The sequence below is a fragment of the Oryctolagus cuniculus genome, chromosome 15 (assembly GCF_964237555.1).
Source record: "Oryctolagus cuniculus chromosome 15, mOryCun1.1, whole genome shotgun sequence".
In the NCBI taxonomy this organism is placed as follows: domain Eukaryota; kingdom Metazoa; phylum Chordata; class Mammalia; order Lagomorpha; family Leporidae; genus Oryctolagus; species Oryctolagus cuniculus.
This window is the reverse complement of record NC_091446.1, coordinates 28,102,181-28,119,042: the sequence shown is the minus strand read 5'-3', so window position 1 is coordinate 28,119,042 and position 16,862 is coordinate 28,102,181. Positions and strand designations below refer to the sequence as shown.

Below are 16,862 nucleotides of genomic sequence, written 5' to 3'. Positions count from 1 at the left end.
ATGAACAGACACACATGCACAGATGGAAATGCTAAGTCAAAGATATAACTGAGGGGCCAGCACAGTGGTTTAATAGGTTAAGCATCTGCCTACAATGCCAGCATCCCATATGGGCATCAGTTCAAGTCCTGGCTGCTCCACTTCCAATCCAGCTCCCCTGCTAATGCACCTGGGAAAGCAGCAGAGGATGGCCCAATTGCTTGGGCCCCCGCACCTGTATGGGAGACCCAGAAGAAGCTCCTGGCTCTTGGCTTTGGATTGGCCCTGCTCCAGCCATTGTGGCCATTTGGGAAGTGAATCAGCAGATGGAAGACCTTTCTCTCTGTCTCTCCCTCTAACTCTGCCTTTCAAATAAATAAATAAATCTTTTTAAAAGGTCACAATCTGGTTCTACTACATCCTGATTTTCATAGTATAGTTTTCTCTATTTCATGTTCTCTTCCCCCATTCTTTTACTGTACATAAATTGTCTATGTAAAAAGGATATTGCCTTTTAAAAAAAAAAACTGAATGGCTAATTATGTATTTTGATTGACACCAAATGGAGATGCAATTGTGTATTAATGGCATGCTTAATGGGCTCTCAGTTTCAACAAAATACCATAATACTCCCAGAAATCCACCCCTAATTAATTCAATCAAATCTTCATCAGTTGGAGAATTGTACTGTTTCATTTATCGTTATGAAACCAAGAACAATTTTATAACTTCTATACATAGCTTTTACATGTAGGGCAATCTCTAAGAAGGGATAAATTACCCTAAAAAAAAAAAAAGAAAAAGAAAAAAAAAGAAAAACTAATCCTTTTTAAGGAAAGTACCTTGTTTAAACCTCTTGTTTAGGGGCTGGTGCTATGGTGCAGCAGGTTGACACCCTGGTCTGAAAGGCTGACATCCCATATGGGCGCCGGTTCGAGGCCCGGCTGCTCCTCTTCCAATCCAGCTCTCCGCTATGGCCTGGGAAAGTAGCAGAAGATGGCCCAAGTCCTTGGGCCCCTGCATCCATGTGGGGAGACCCGGAAGAAGCTCCTAGCTCCTGGTTTTGGATCAGCACAGTTCTGGCCGTTGCAGCCAATTGGGGAGTGAACCATCAGATGGAAGACCTCCCTCTCCCTCTCTCTGTCTCTCCGTCTCTCCTCTATGTAACTCTGACTTGCAATGAATAAATAAATCTTTAAAAAATAAAATAAAATAAACTTCTTGTTTAAAATGAAAAAAGCCCTGGGAATTATTTTTTGTAAAGAATTTAATGCGGCCAGTGTTATGCTATGGGTTAAGATACCATGTGCAATGCCAGCATCTCATATGGACACCAGTATGTGTCCTGGCTGTTCCACTTCTGATCCAGCTCCCTGCTAATGGGCATGGGAAAGCAGTGAAGATGGCCCAAGTGCTTGGGCTTCTGTCACCCACATAGGAGACCTGGACGAAACGCCTAGCTCCTGGGAGTTTCAGCCTGGTCCAGCTCTGGCTGTTGTGGCCATTTGGGGACTGAACCAGTTAATGGACAATCTCTGTGTAACTTTGCCTTTCAAAATAAATGAATCTTTTTTTAAGATTTATTTATTTATCATTTGAAAGGCAGTGTTAAGAGGCAGAGGCAAAAAGAGAGAGGGGTCTTCCATCTGCTGGTTCACTGCCCAAATAGCCACAATGGCCAGAGCTGGGCTGATCTGAAGACAGGAGCCAGGAGATTCTTCTGGGTCTCCCATGTGGGTACACGGGCCCAAGGACTTGGGCCATCTTCTACTGCTTCCCCAAGCCATAGCAGAGAGCTGGATCAGAAGTGCAACAGTGAAGATTTGAGTCAGCACCCATATGGAATGCCGACACTGCAAGTGGCAACTTTACCCACTATGCCACAGAGCCGGCCCCGTCAAATAAATGAATCTTTGGGGGAAAAAATTTACTTACCACTGATTTTTTATTTACTTTCATGTTATCTGAAGGACAGTGAGACAGACACCTTCTATCTGCTGGCTTACTACTAAAATGGCCCTCAAGAGCCAGGGCTGTGACAGGATTCAATGTGGGTCTCCCACATAGGTAGCAGGGGCCCAACTACTTGGGCCATCATCTGCCCCCATCCAGGGTGCTCATTAGCAGAAAGCTGGAATTGGGAATGGAGATGGGACTTTAACGCAGGCATTCAGATATGGGACATGGGCATTCCAGGCAGTAACTTAATCACTGGGCCAAATGACCACCCAACACAGAGGTTTTACGATGCATCTGTTTACTTTTCCAATAAGTACTTTATGAGAAAACAAAGCCATTGCCATAGTAAATTTTAAACCCAAGTTTTACCTCAGCTTCAGAGAGCTCTTTGTCACCATTTGGCTTGGTATACTTTTCTTGCATGAAGGGAATCCAGGAAATTTTACACTTCTTAATGAAGGGGGTCACATCTACAGTGCCCAGAGCATAGCCACATATGCCATCTTCGTCTTCTAGGACAAAGCAGTAATCCAAGCTTAAGGAAAGCAGTCCTCCTACTAACCTGCTCAGAAGGGAAGAGGCCAGAGTAAGCATCTAGGCTCCTAACACGAACTCCAGACTCCAGTGGTGCAAGATCCGATACATTTAAAGAGTAATTCATGAAACTACATGTCCATAAAATAAAGTGGAAGTGCACACATTAATTTTGAGATTTTACTAAAACTCAAGTGGGATTAAAAAAAGTTTGAGGCCAGCACTGTGCCGTAGTAGGTTAAGCTTCTGTCTGCAGCACTGACAACCCGTATAGGTGCCAGTTCAACTCCCAGCTGATCTACTTCCGATCCAGCTCCCTGCTAATGGCCTGGGAAAGCAGTGGAAGACAGCCCAAGTGCTTGGGCCCCTGCACCCATGTGGGAGATGCAGAAGAAGCTCCTGGCTTCAGAGGGACCCAGCTCTGGCCAATGCGGCCATTTGTGGAGTGAACCAGCAGATGAAACACCTCTCCCTCTCTCTCTGTAACTCTGCCTCTCAAATAAGTAAATATTTTTTTTTGGTGATTCTGATATTCTTTTTTAAGATTTATTTATTTATTTGAAAGGCAGAGTTAGAGAGAGGCAGAGGCAGAAAGAGAGAGAGGTCTCCAATCCATTGGTTCACTCCCTAGATGGCCACAATGGCCGAAGCTGCACAGATATGAAGCCAGGAGCCAGGAGCCTCTCCTGGGTCTCCGACGCAGGTGTGGGGGCCCAAGGACTTAGGCCATCTTCCATCACTTTCCCAGGCCAGAGCAGAGAGCTGTATCGGAACTAGAGCAGCTGAGACTTGAATCGGTGCTCAAGCGGGATGGTGGCACTGCAAGCAATGGCTTTACCCACTACACTACAGCGCTGGCCCTGTAAATAATCTTAAAAATATATATATATATATGTCCAGGGGATGGTGGCATAGCAAATTGAGCTGCTGCTTGAGAATCCTGTACTGAAGCACAGGTTCAAGTCCTAGACACTCTGGACTCTGCTTCCAATCCAACTCCCTGTTAATGCACCTGGGCTGCTGCCAACCATGTGGGAGACCCAGATGGAGTTCCAGGCTTTTAGCTGCAGCCTGGCCCAGCCCCAGCCGTTGTGGGCATTTAGGGAGTCAGCCAACGGATGGAAGATCTTTCTCTGTCACTCTGCCTTTGAAATAAATGTCTTTAAAAACAAAAACAAAAACAAAAAATTCCAGCCATCAACTCCCCTCAAACTGATAAATCTATGAAATGTCTACTCCCAAATCCAAATAATTATCACATACTTGTCTCCAATAAGGTCAGGCTGACTTTGAAAAGGTAAACCCACTCCATCATCATACATTTCTCTGCAAATCTTGTACACGGAAGCCTGAAAATATAATCTAGTTAAGCAAAACACATCAAGAAAAATAGCAACAAAATCTAATATGACTCATAAATCAGTCTGCAAAAGAGTTAACAAACCATCTGACCTGTCAGAACTATTACCACTGCTTTGTTAAATAAATACTTAATCACTGAGTCAGATTAATAAAACTAGTAGAAAACAACATGGTTTTAGTAAACAATAAGAACTGCTTTGTAGGGGACAGTTTTTGGTAGTAAATTATGGATTCAAAAGCCAGCAAACTTTGAAGCTGAGAACCTCTCAACTTCCTTTAAGAATACTTCCAACATGTTTTATTAAACAAGTTACTGTTTTTCAGTAAACTTGCTTTTTTCTGTTGCTGAGTAATAGCCTATAGGCACTTCACAACTGAAAATTCCAGAATATACTGGAGAAAAATCAGTCAAGCACAACCCATCATTTGGATGTCTGACTGTTTTGTAACTCCAACTCTGAATATATTTCAGCTTTTTTAAAGGGACTCAGGATAAGATGCTACCCTAACTTAAGGAGACAGAAATCTTTAAGTTCTCTCTCAAACTACCCTCCACTCCTGTGTTAAATGTTTTAGTTAACTTTCTCCTATATTTTAAGATATATTCATTTAGCCTGTGAATTCAAGGGAAATTTTTAAGTGTATACCATAACCACACACCAAGTTGGCAGGCAGGCAATTACCTCATCTTTAGGAAAATATGGTCTGATAGTATAAACTTTGGAGGTAGGAGTCAGTGGGGGTGGTTGAAAAAAGAGATCATTTGCCCCATCAATTGGCAACAAACGCTGTGGGAAGAAAAAAGGAAATGGTTTAGTAACAGGAAAATACTCATTTCTTTACATGGGTGTGCACTGCAGATTACCAACTTAACATTAACTGGCTACTGCAGGCAGACCTAAAGAAGAGGGGTATACTATGCTTTACTAATATAAACACCTCTTTGCTGGGGGAAGGGAGTGCTTCTGAATAGAAATTATCCAAACTGACTTACACAGCTTTAGTGGCATATTAATGGGAATTTAAATTTACAATAATAAAAAAAAAAAAAAAGCAAAATCTATTCCAATTATGACAGATCTATGTTTTTTCTTTAAACCAATCTTAAATAGACCATCTCTCTATTAAAAGATGGCAGAACAGAATGTCAGGAGGAGAGGTTTGGTCTGAAGAGGGTTATCTGTCCAGGAGACGCTTTATCCCCAAAGCAATGCGCTTCAGTTTGCTGTGCGCAGCAGAGCACCTGTTGGGGGGAGAAAAGTAGAGCACCGGAAAAGTCCATGAACAAATTCCAACAGAGAAAAAGCTTCCTATTTTTTCACATTTTCATTAATGGGCTATTCTTTCATGCTTAAGTTATACTTCTAAAACAAAGAGAAAACTATCCAAGTCCTTTCACCAGTCTCTTGCATAAATTAGTCATTGTTTTTGCTCATGGAGTTTCCACTGGCAGACAAGCATGCGCGCATTGTGCATTGCGGGCGCAGATTAAAATGCTGTGCGACCTGCAAAGAAACAATGTGAAGTGTATACCTAGAGCCGCTGCGCTTCGCAGGCGCGGGGGGGATTGGCAGCATCTCCTTCAGAAATTACTGTGAAAGAGGAGGGAAAATTTGATTTAAAATCCAGCTATGTAACTAAATTGAATTTGGGACTAGAAAGCCTTCGGCAGACCAATCCTTCCAGCCATCTGATGCGCAACATAAGGTTTCTCATAAAACAAAGAAAATGTCAATTCAGTTGTGAATTCATATTGATACCTGGAACTCTCCTGCTAGACCACCTCTAAAGGCCCAGGGTTCTTGGTCTCCAATTAAGAACTGTGCTGAAGAATGACTACGACACCCTGTTGAGATCAGATCCAAGCGGAGAACGTTACGAGAAAGGGGATTTCCTGGGGTCTCAAATGTCCAACAAACTAACAAACACTTTGTGGATATAGCTCTCTAACAGTTGTAATCTAGGGTTTCAGGGCAAGGCTGTGATAATAATTACTTTTCAAAATTTAAAGTGTTATTTCAAAGCAGATGTTCCTTCTTCTAGTTCATGAATAATCACTGTTTTCAGTTCTTTCCTTACACACTGGAAGGAAAGTCAGTTCCAAGTTTGTCTGGGTCAAGTGGATACATTCCCTAGACACAGCTATCCAAATCAAGCCTACTGATTACTCTAACATGAAATTATGGTAACTACAGACTGAAATGAATTAGAGGATATATTTTATTATCACAGCCCATGAAGGAATTACACCTGTCTGAAGTCACATTTTACATTTTCAGGAAGGGTACGGGAAAGGGATTAAGGAGGGAGGGGAATCTTGTCAGAAAACTAAGGTCAGCAGCAGAATAAATTTTAAAAACTTTAAAAAGCTGACAAAATGAAACACAAAATTTTAATTTTTTTGGACAAGGACAAAGTTCAGACATGGTTAGCTGTAACACCAGGCTGACAGATTCTGAGAAATAACAAGAGCCAACTAATGCTCCAGAGCGAAATAAAATATACTTTTTGTAAAAGGATGAGGCATCTTGTTTCCTCTGATCAGCCACTGTAAGTTTTGCAATGCACTCAACACATGTGTGAAACCAGGCTTTCAGATCTACCAGGCAGTATTTCTTGTCATTATTTAACCAAATTCACAGGCAATCATTCAAAAGCAAATGTTTAGAGGCCAAATCAAAATCACCTGCCTAGTCTTCTGACAAGATAAAGCAGCGCAATATAGTTCTTTTCCATTGGAAGACAGCATTCTACCTCCTGTTTTAAGTTAACAGTCTCATCAGTACAAGATATAGTGTGCTAGTCAGACAGTCCCAAAGCAAACCAATTTTTTGTTGACAATTCTGGCCCATTAAGAAATTATATCTGGGTTTGTCATTTTTTAGGGGTAGGGGTGTTTTTTAAAGTATAAAATATAATATTTGCAAAATAAATATGAAATAGGGTCAAAATTTAGACTATAAAGAGAATCTGCCCCATTCCATACCTCAGTGTAATTTACACTGCAGGAAAAAACTGCATCTCTCAAACTTTAATATCAGCCAATTTCCCCTACCCCCCCACTTTGAGACTACAACATAACTAGCACTTCCAACTATTACAATAGAGGAGCTGCATATACGAAGAGCTGTATAAATGAAAACATGGTTAATGCCCCAGTCGCTGCGCAAACGTGACTTCAGTTCATGCCTACTGCCCTTCAATCTACCTGAGCTCCCTCACAGATAGAACCTTTCAATTTAAACTAATTAATCAGGACGCGCTGTGAACATCTGCCGCTGTCCATCCAATAGTAGTAGACACTTGTGCTGAGGACTCTCCCATCTGTACACAATGGGGAAGAAGATAATAGAAGTCGTTAGTAATCAAAAGTACTGCATAGCCACATTCTTTAAAGGACTGAATGCCAGCTGGACTGGAAAGAGGAGGAAAACAAAGGACACTAATCAGTAACTAACTCCCTAAAATTACTATAGACTCATGAAAATACTCTAACCTGTCAGAGCTTCTGTAAAGTTATGTGGCTGCCAAGACAACTACTTAACACCTCACAAATGCTCTGATCTTGACTGTATAGCTATCTGTACAATTTGGGTAAGTTACCCCCATAATTGCACAGTAGAGATAAAGCTTGAGAAACAAAACTGCACGGCATATAATACAAAGTTTAATTTTTAATAATTCTTGAACTAAAAGCTGAATGTCAAATGCTTTAAATACTGCATTCTCAAGCTCAGTAACCCAGACTTCAGGTCCAAAACCCCTATGGGTCTTAGAAACTCAGCTTAGTCCCAATCAGGGGGCTGGCGCTGTGGTGTAGTGGGCTAACTCTCTGTCTGTGGCACCAGCATCCCATATGGACACCAGTTCACATCCTGGCTGCTCCTCTTCCCATCCTGCTCTCTGCTGTGGCCTGGGAAAGCAGCAGCAGATGGCCCAAGTGCTTGGGCCCCTGCACAGAAGAAGCTCCTGGCTCCTGGCTTCGGATTGGCCCAGCTCCAGACACTGCAGACATTTGGTTAGTGAACCAGTGGATGGAAGACTTCTCTCTGCCTCTCTGTAACTCTGCCTTTCAAATAAATAAATATATCTTTTAAAAAAAATCCTAATCAGGATTAAATACTACTTCACCAGAAACCTAGAAAACACATGTTGACACCCAATAATCAATTTAGATTTTTTTTTTAAAACTTAAAAGCTACCTCCCACCTCCAAGAGATATCCTGGAGCCTTTTAATGAGTAATTTCCTCTTCTAACAGTGGGTGTTTGGCACAGCAGTTAAGATCCCACTTGAGATGTTCACATTCCATCTCTGAGTGCTTGGCTCTGCTTCCAATTCCAACTTCCTGCAATTACACACCCTGGGAGGCAGCAGGTGATGGCTGAAGTACTTGGGTCCTCACCATCCATGTGGGAGCCGTAAACTGAATTCCCTGCTCCTAGCTTCAGCCTGGCCCAGCCTAGTATGCTGTGGGCATTTGGGGAATGAACCTTGCAGTAGATGCCTTTCTTTCCCTCCCCACCTCACACCTTTCAAGTGGTTTTTAGTATTTTTAAAAATCTTTTGTTTTATTTATGGCAACCCAAAGAAAATTCTATTTTCAAAATAACAGAGGCTCTACTTTTAGCAACTAATTAGTTGTATCATAGGAAAAAAATTTTTTTAATATGTAAGAAACCAAAGTATAAAGGCAGGAAGAAAAGTTTCAGTACTACTCCTTGGTTAATCTAAGCTCAATGTTTCAGACATCAATTTCATAACCAGCCCATAAAGCCCATCATAGTATTTGTGACAACTATGAAAACTATGACATGTCAGTCAGCCTTGCTGCCTGCTATGTGCTGTATTAAGTCCATTACATATTCCTTATAGCTGGATTGAAAACCTGGAAATGAAAATGAGGTCCCTGGGGAAACTTGGCCATGCTGGTGCTTTTTACCAAGTTTGAGGATTTTCAGGAAAAAAAATTTTTCAAGGGAGACATACAGAAGTCCATTTAATGAAGCACAAACTTTTCAGGGGACTGCAATTTCTATCCCCTGCTAAAACCAATTACTTGGTAGACGGATAAAGAAAAAGCCATGTGTATTAATACCCAGCAGCACCAGAATAGCCTTCCACTAAAGCTCGCATGCGCACAGGGCTGGGAGGAGGGCCTCCTCTTGCCAGGCCCTTCAGGTCATTTCGCAATTGTTCTGTTATACACAGCATTAACGTTATCAAGACACAGCAAGCAGCAGAGAGCTTAGAGTCACATTTCATAGTGTCTCATCTCCAGATCAGTCACGGTGGTATGCAGGGTTCCGTCCAGGAAGCATTCAGTCAGAGCAAGTTAAAGTCAGTACTTCTAACATATTTTTCAAGATATTTATGCAGAATTAGCCCAAGGGAGAAAAATTATGTGCTTGATATAATCATTGAGGCTTGCACACCTCAACTCCCCAATAGTGCCTACCTTTGAAAGAAACCCAGGCAAAGAACTGAAAAAGATCTGGAAATTCACCACTTCCCTAAACGTTTTTCTCCCTATGGGATAATTTTTTTTAAGGGACAATATATTTGAGGAGAAGAGATTATTCCTGGCATACCTACCTAACCACTGTACAAAAGACTTCACCATAGACATTATACTCTTGATATCCCAAACATAGGAGTACATGTCATAAAGGATTGTCCTGTTGGCACAGTTGGAGAGCCGAGTGAACATTCCCATCACAAGTCCACACATCTCTTCAAATTTGGCTGCTCGTGACCGCCATTCTTCAATCTATTGAGGATCAAAAAAAAAAAAAAAAAAAAAAAAAAAAAGACTAAGAATATAACAAAATAATCTAAGACATAGTTACAAACTAGGCTGTTATCAAATACCTGCAATTTATGCTAACCATCAAAGCACTACTGGCTTAAACTCCAGAGAAGCGATTAGTTTCCATCTCCCTACACTGAGAAATACCGCTAAAATAAGCAACACTGACCTTTTTCCAGTCCTAACTAAGATGAAAACTATGGAAGTGAAGATAACAGATTCAGCAGAGTTCATATTCACTTTAAGCAATACTTTTCTTAAAATTTTATTCTTTAAAGATTTATTTATTTGAAAGGCAGAGATACAGAGAGGGAGCGAGATCTTCCATCTGCTGGTTCACTCCCCAAATGGTTGGAATATCCAGGGCTGGGCCAGGCCAGGTGCTTCTTCTGGGTCTCCCATGAGAGTGGCAAGGGCCCAACCACTTGGGCCATCTTCCACTGCTTTCCTAGGTACATTAGCAGGGAGCTGGATCAAAGTGGAGCAGCCAGGATTTGAATCACCACCCATATGGGATGCCAGCACTGAAGGCGGCCGCTTGACCTTCTATACCACAGTGCCAGCCCCGCAACACATTCTAAAATGTGGTCAGGGCCAGCACTGTGGTGCAGTGGGTTAAGCTGCTGCTCGTGTAGCCAGTATCCCACACCAGTGTCAGTCTGAGTCATGGCTGCTCCACTTCCAAACCAGCAGCAGCAGACAGTCCAAGTGCTGCCACCCTTGAAGAAGACCTGGATGGAGTTCCTGGGTCCTGGCTTTGGTTTCATCCACCCTCAACCAGTGCTTCCATTTAGGGAATGAACCAGCAGACAGAAGTTCTCGCCCTCCTTGTCTCTCCCTTTTATTTACTCTATAACCTGCCTTCCAAATAAATATTTACAAAACATAAACTTCTCCCACATTACCTGCATGGGGAACCATCCAGGCTACTCAAGCAGGTAAATCAAGCATACTCACCTTCTCAGAGTCTTTTCCTTTGCAATTGACACTGACAACACTGCTATTTGCTCGTAGCCACTGGAATTCCCGTAACATCTGTGCTCCTTTGGGCCCATGCTCATAAGGAAGGTAAAACAGATCTGCAAGTAACTGCAAATCCTCCAGAGTCACTGGTTCGGCAGTGTACAAAGGCTTTTCATTTGGACCCGGCACAAACTGCTCCTTGTTGGTCTGCTCATCAGTCTGCATAGGAGCAATGTCACTAATGCAATCTTCCTGCATGGACATCTCCGGGGATTTTGACTCAGCTATGCTCTCTTTATCAGTGTCCATTGGTTTCAGTTCCTCTGCCATTTTAGCTTCAACAATTTCAGTTAGTATTTGATTGTCACTCTTATGGTCTGTTTCTTCTTGTTTTTCTACTACCATGTCCATGGGCTCCTCATCTGGCTGTTTCTTTTCTTCTTCCTTGGTCAGAGGTGAAGGCTCACTATTCAAAGCTGCCCCCTGGCTCATAATGGGCTCCTGGTAAACCGTTGTAACTACAGTTGCAGCATTTAAAGAAGGCGCTGCCACTAAGGGAGTCCCATCAACTACACTTGCTTTAGCTCCACTGTGTGCAACTTGCCTACCTACACACACATACACACACAAAGAAGAAAAAGTGGAAAAGAGAACAAATTAGATTTATTAGAGAAATGCCTTCTCTTACCACCATATACTTAACTGGAACCTTAGTTTTGAGATTCCAAATAATCTGAAAAAAGTGAAATTTCCGTAAATCATCAGAGGCAGGATTTTAAGACAGAGAGTAGATACACAGGTAGTACACATCCCAAAACATGCCAAGATCTATTACCTTCTCTTTGGAAGATCTGTTTTTAAAAGCACTTAGATAATTGGTTCAAATCAACATTTTATCATTGTAAAAGCTACTTAAAACCAAAAGTAAGATTTTTTAAAAACTTTACTCTCGAGATTTCATTTTGCTTACAAGGTCCATAAGGTAAGGCACACGACAGATTTCTTTATTTTGGAACTAAAACATGTGATCAAACCCTTTTACAGGCAGGCATTGGCCTAGTAGTTAAAATGCTGCTTAAAGATGCCTGCATCCCATCATATACCAGAGTTCAATAACCAGCTCTACTCCTGACTCAGGCTTCCTGCTAATGCAGACCCAGGAAACAGCAATAATAACTCAAGTAATGTGAAAGACCTGGATTAAATTCCTGGCTCCTGGCTTTGTATCCAGTTTGTATCCACTGGGGGCTTTTGGGGAGTAAGCCAGTAAATGGGAGTTCTCTTCTCTCCTTCTCTGCTTCTCAAAAGCAAATGGCAAAAATAACAAACACCCTTACAAAGAATGGCCAAACTCACTGCTGTACTGATGGGGTACACCGAACTCTTGCAACCATTCTGTTAAAGCCAGCTTTAGAGCCATCTGTGGACTATAGAGTACATCAGTTTCAATATCTTCATCACTGCCTTCGTTTTCTAACTTTATCTGGATGGATACAGTACTGTCTTCACTGTCAGCTGCAAAAAAAAAAAAAAAAAAGCACAAAAATAGTTTGGATCACAAGTCTCCTGGCAAGCAAGAGAGCTAAATACACTAGTCATTCTAATACAGCCATAGAAATAAAGAACTAGAACAAGAACAAACTCTAAACATAAAAAATGTAAACAAAAGCAAAAACTTTCATTAAAAAATTAATCCAAAATAGTCACCTAAATGCACTACTAAATGTAAAATTCCATCTGAAATAAAACACAGTATCTTTAGAATTACTAGAAAAGTCAATTGGATATATCTACTTAGTACTAGTTAACAGGAACACAATGTTTAAAGTGCCATGCTTTCCACAAAGAAAAACTGCCACCTATGACACCAGCATCCCATAACGGCACCAGTATGAGTCCCAGCTGTTCCACTTCAGATCCAGCTCCCTGCTGATGCACCCGGGAAGGCAATGGAGCATGGCCCAAGTCCTTGGGACCCTGCACCCACATGGGACACCTGGAAGAAGCTCCTGGCTTCTGCCTTCAGCCTGGTCCGTCCTGGCATCTGAACCATTTGGATAGTGAACCAACAGAAGGAAGATCTCTCCCTCTCTCCCTCTCTCCCTCTCTCTCTCTTATCTTTCCCTCTCTATAATGCTTTCAAATAAATAAATTTAAAGGAAAATAATACCTAGCCTTCAGGGGATTACAACTTCATTATTAATAATGTATTGAAGAGAGAAGAAGAGAAAATCAAGAGAGCCCATATATGACCACAGATAAAGCAATGAAGCCCTTAACTAGGATAGACAGCATCAAGTAGGGGAAATTAAGTCTGAATTATTTGGCTGAGTATTCAAAAACCATTATTCTTTGCTTTCCTTATTATTTCCTTGCACACAGCTCCATTCTGCTAATGTCTACCATTCTTTAATGTGCTTCATACTCTGCCTTAATAGATCTACTAGCTATAGGGCCAGTGCTGTGGCACAGTGAGTTAACCTATCACTTGCAACACTGGCATCCTATATCACAGTGCGCTGGCATGAGTCCCACCTACTCTACTCCCTATCCAGCTTCCTGCTAATGCACCTGGTAAAGGCAGAAGACAGTCCAATTACTTGCAAACTCTACTCATACTCTGAATATAATAAATATATACTCAATAAATATACTCACAGCTTAAATATCTGTGAAATCATCCCTCACTGACACTTTGTTTTACAGAAGTAATCACTATCTTCCATATTCCTGCAGCACTTTGTAGATACAAAGTTACAACACTTAGCACAACATAGTACAACTGCCTATATGCTTTATCCAACGCTAGGTTGTTTTTCAAAAGGAGGGACTACTTTATCCCTTGCAAACTCAGTGCTTAGGAAGATTCATTTGCCACATAAGATATTTAAATGTAAATGAATAAATAATTCACCAGCATTCTCTAACTTTCAACTTAATTTTTCATAAATAAAAAAATCAGTGGGGCAGATGTTTGGCCTAGTGATTAAGACACAAGTTAGGGGACCAGTGCTGTGGAGTAGCGGGTAAAGCCACTGCTTGCAGTGCCCGCATTCCATATGGGCACTGGTTTGAGTCCTGACTCCTCCACTTCTGATCTAGCACTCTGCTATGGCCTAGGAAAGCAGTGGAGGATGGCCCAAGTCCCTGGACCCTTGCACCCACAAGGGAGACCCGAAGGAGACTCCTGGCTCCAGATCAGCACAGCTCCAGCCATTGCAGCCAACTGGGGAGTGAACCAGTGGATGGAAGACCTCTCTCTCTGCCTCTCCTTCTCTCTGTGTAACTCTTGACTTTCAAGTAAATAAATAATTTTTTTTTTTTTTAAAAAAGGACATAGAATACCTGTGTCCCATATCACAATGTCCCGCTTGATGCCCACCCAGCTCTACTCCTGACTCCAGCTTCCTGCAACAAAGACTCTAGGAGGCAGCAATTATGGCTCAAATAACTGGGTTCCTGCTACCCACACGAAGACCTGTACTGATATCCCCACTTGTTTGTGACATTTACGGAGTGAGCCAATGGACAGGAGTGTGTGTGCTCTTTCTGAATCTGCTTCTCAGAAAAATAAAAACTTAGCGGTGGGTGTTGTGGTACAGTGGGTTAAGCTTGGGATGTACATATCTCATATCCCCGTTTCAGAGCACTTGGTTCACGTCCTGGCTGCTCCATTCCTGACTCCAGCATCCTGCTAATTTAGACCTCAAGGTAGTAGTGATGGCTGAAGTAACTGGACTCTTGTTACCCCCATCAGAGACTTGGATTGAGCTCTCAGCTTTTCTGAGGCATTGGGGAATGAGCCAGTGGATGGGAGTGTGGATGCATGCTCTTTCTCAATCTCTCAGGGATAAAAAAAAAAATTAGGAGCAGGTATTGTAGCAGATTAACTTTGGGATGCTGGCATCCCTTATCAGAGTGCATGGTTGAATCCTGGCTACTCTGCTCTGACCCAGCTTTCTGTTCATGCATGGGAAGGCAGTAGATAGCCGCCAAAGTACTTGGGTCCCTGCTACCCATGTAGGAGATCTGGATGGAGTTCTGAGCTCCAGGTTCCTGGCTTTAACCTGGTCCAACCCTGGCTGCTATGGACACTTAAGGGAGTCAACCAAAAGACAGAAGATCTCTCTCTGTCACTCTGCCTTTCAAATTTATTTTAAAAAAAATTAGTAAGTGATTGTCTAAAATGAGAGCATCTGAAATAAACAAGGTGAATCAAAAAGAGTTATGAAGGGGCCAGCGCTGTGGCACAGTGGGTTAAAATCCCGGCCTACAATGCCAGCATGCCGTATGGGCACCGGTTTGAGTCCCAGCTGTTCCACTTCCTGCCCAACTCCCTGCTAATGTGCCTGGGAAAGCAACAAATGACCTAAGTGCTTGGGCCCCTGCACCCACATGTGGATCTGGAAGAAGCTCCTGACTCTAGGCTTTGGTCTGGCTCAGCCTGGGCTGTTGTAGACATTTGGGGAGTGAACCAGCAGACAGATCTCTCTCTCTCATTCACTCTGTGTATGTCTCTTCCTCTGTGTAACTCTTTCAAATAAATAAATTTTTAAAAATTGTGTTGTATTCAGACCTTAAATATTGGGCCATATTTTAAAAACAAAGGACGAAGACAAAGAGGTAAAGTGATTTGTCTAAAAACGCTCAGCCTTTCTTCTACGATATCCATACCTCATTAATAGAACTGAACCACACACTTTAATCAAACCTCTTACATTTTGATGACAAAGGAGTATCTATTGTTCACTGGCTCTAGTTAACCCCAGCTATCTCCCCACAGCCTGCTATAAAGATAAGCTACTTACTCATTACTACATCTTTTCTCACTCCATTCATATTTGATTTGTACCAGGTGGCAAGGGTGTGGATAGCAACATAGTTGGCTTCAAATTCACAATTTGGATTAGTGAGAACTCCTTTTAACCGTGGGATGAGTTCTGTGGATCTTCCTTTGTATGGACCCAGAAATAGCCTCTTCTGATCATAATCGTTAGCATGAATGTTATCCCAAATTACTGGAGCTCTCTTAATGATCTTAGAAACCTCTTCAATGGACTCTACTGGAATTTCTTTAGAAACAACTTTGGGACCTAGAAATAATGACAACCATTTATTAGAAGAAATTTCACACAGGGTTCTTTAAAATACATTGCACATATAACTTTGTTTTCCTTACACTTGTATATATACTTTCTAACAATTCCTCTTTTTAAATACACCAATATCTCTTTTAACCTAAGTTTTATTTTTTCATTTGCTGATGTAGAACAGTCTTCTGGGGTTGGGATTAACACCCTTTATTTTAGTGCCCTATAGATCTTGATTTAGTCAGTAACTCACAGAATCACTGCAAAATCGTCAGGTCATTTTTTATACCAAATGAAGAATATGTACTTTGTAAAAGATGAGTATTTTAACAAGTTTTCAGGTTAAGTGTCAGTTATAAAAAGGAGGAGGCTGGCATTGCGGTGCAGCAGGTTAAGTCTCTGCTTGCAAGGCAGCATCCCTTACCCGGGTGCTGGTTCAAATCCATTTCCAATCCAGATTCCTGTGAATACACCCAGGGAGGCAGCAGAAAGGCTCTGCCACCCATGTGGGAGACCCAGATGGAGTTCTTGCCTTCTGCCTGGCCCAGACTTGGCTGTTGCAGCCATCCGGGTAAAAGACCAACAGATGAAAGATACATTTCTCACTCTGCCTTTCTAATCAATAATTTTTGTTTTAAAAAAGAATTCAATTAACAATAACAACCAATTTCTCTAGGTCCTAGTTAACTGGAATTTTACTAAATAAATTTTAAAGACTTACCTGTCCAAAGCACCTCAATTCCTGGTAGAAGCTTTTCACCCACAGTCCTTAAATAAGGAGACTGAGATACATTTGGGTAACAGAAAGTGCCACAGTACTCTGTATATAGGGGGAAAAAATTAAACAATCAGAAGTGAAATGGTCATAGGTTTTCAAATGGGGGAAAAATGGCTACCAAACCTAAAAGCTTTAATCCAAATGATAAAAGGCATGTGTCAGGATGGTGCTAGACTTAAATGAAAAAAGGCTCCACATTGGGGCAGCACTGTGGCACAGCAGGTTAAGCCATGGCCTGCAGTGCCACATCCTATACAGGTTGCTCCACTTCTAATCCAGTTCTCTGCTAATGTGCCTGGGAAAGCAGGGAGGGAAGATGGCCCAAGTTCCTGTGCAACCACGTGGGAAAATGGGAAGAATCTCCTGACTCCTGACTTCCGGCTTCAGGT

At 41.8% G+C, this 16,862-nt stretch overlaps 1 protein-coding gene across 3 annotated transcripts in view; it reads right to left on the bottom strand.

The window, feature by feature from the left end:
• Positions 1-16,862, bottom strand: part of OGA (O-GlcNAcase) — a 36,327-nt gene that overhangs the window by 7,578 nt on the left and 11,887 nt on the right. For 2 of the 3 annotated variants that reach the window (XM_008270388.4, XM_002718669.5), the window contains exons 6-14: positions 16,417-16,515; positions 15,414-15,698; positions 11,962-12,120; positions 10,600-11,213; positions 9,429-9,603; positions 5,595-5,680; positions 4,518-4,622; positions 3,736-3,821; positions 2,308-2,500 (exon numbers count right to left, since the gene is read on the bottom strand). In XM_008270388.4, the coding sequence (XP_008268610.1) occupies positions 2,308-2,500; positions 3,736-3,821; positions 4,518-4,622; positions 5,595-5,680; positions 9,429-9,603; positions 10,600-11,213; positions 11,962-12,120; positions 15,414-15,698; positions 16,417-16,515 (1,802 nt within the window). The remainder of the gene's footprint in view (positions 1-2,307; positions 2,501-3,735; positions 3,822-4,517; positions 4,623-5,594; positions 5,681-9,428; positions 9,604-10,599; positions 11,214-11,961; positions 12,121-15,413; positions 15,699-16,416; positions 16,516-16,862) is intronic. The other variant, XR_011382306.1, reaches the window with a different exon arrangement.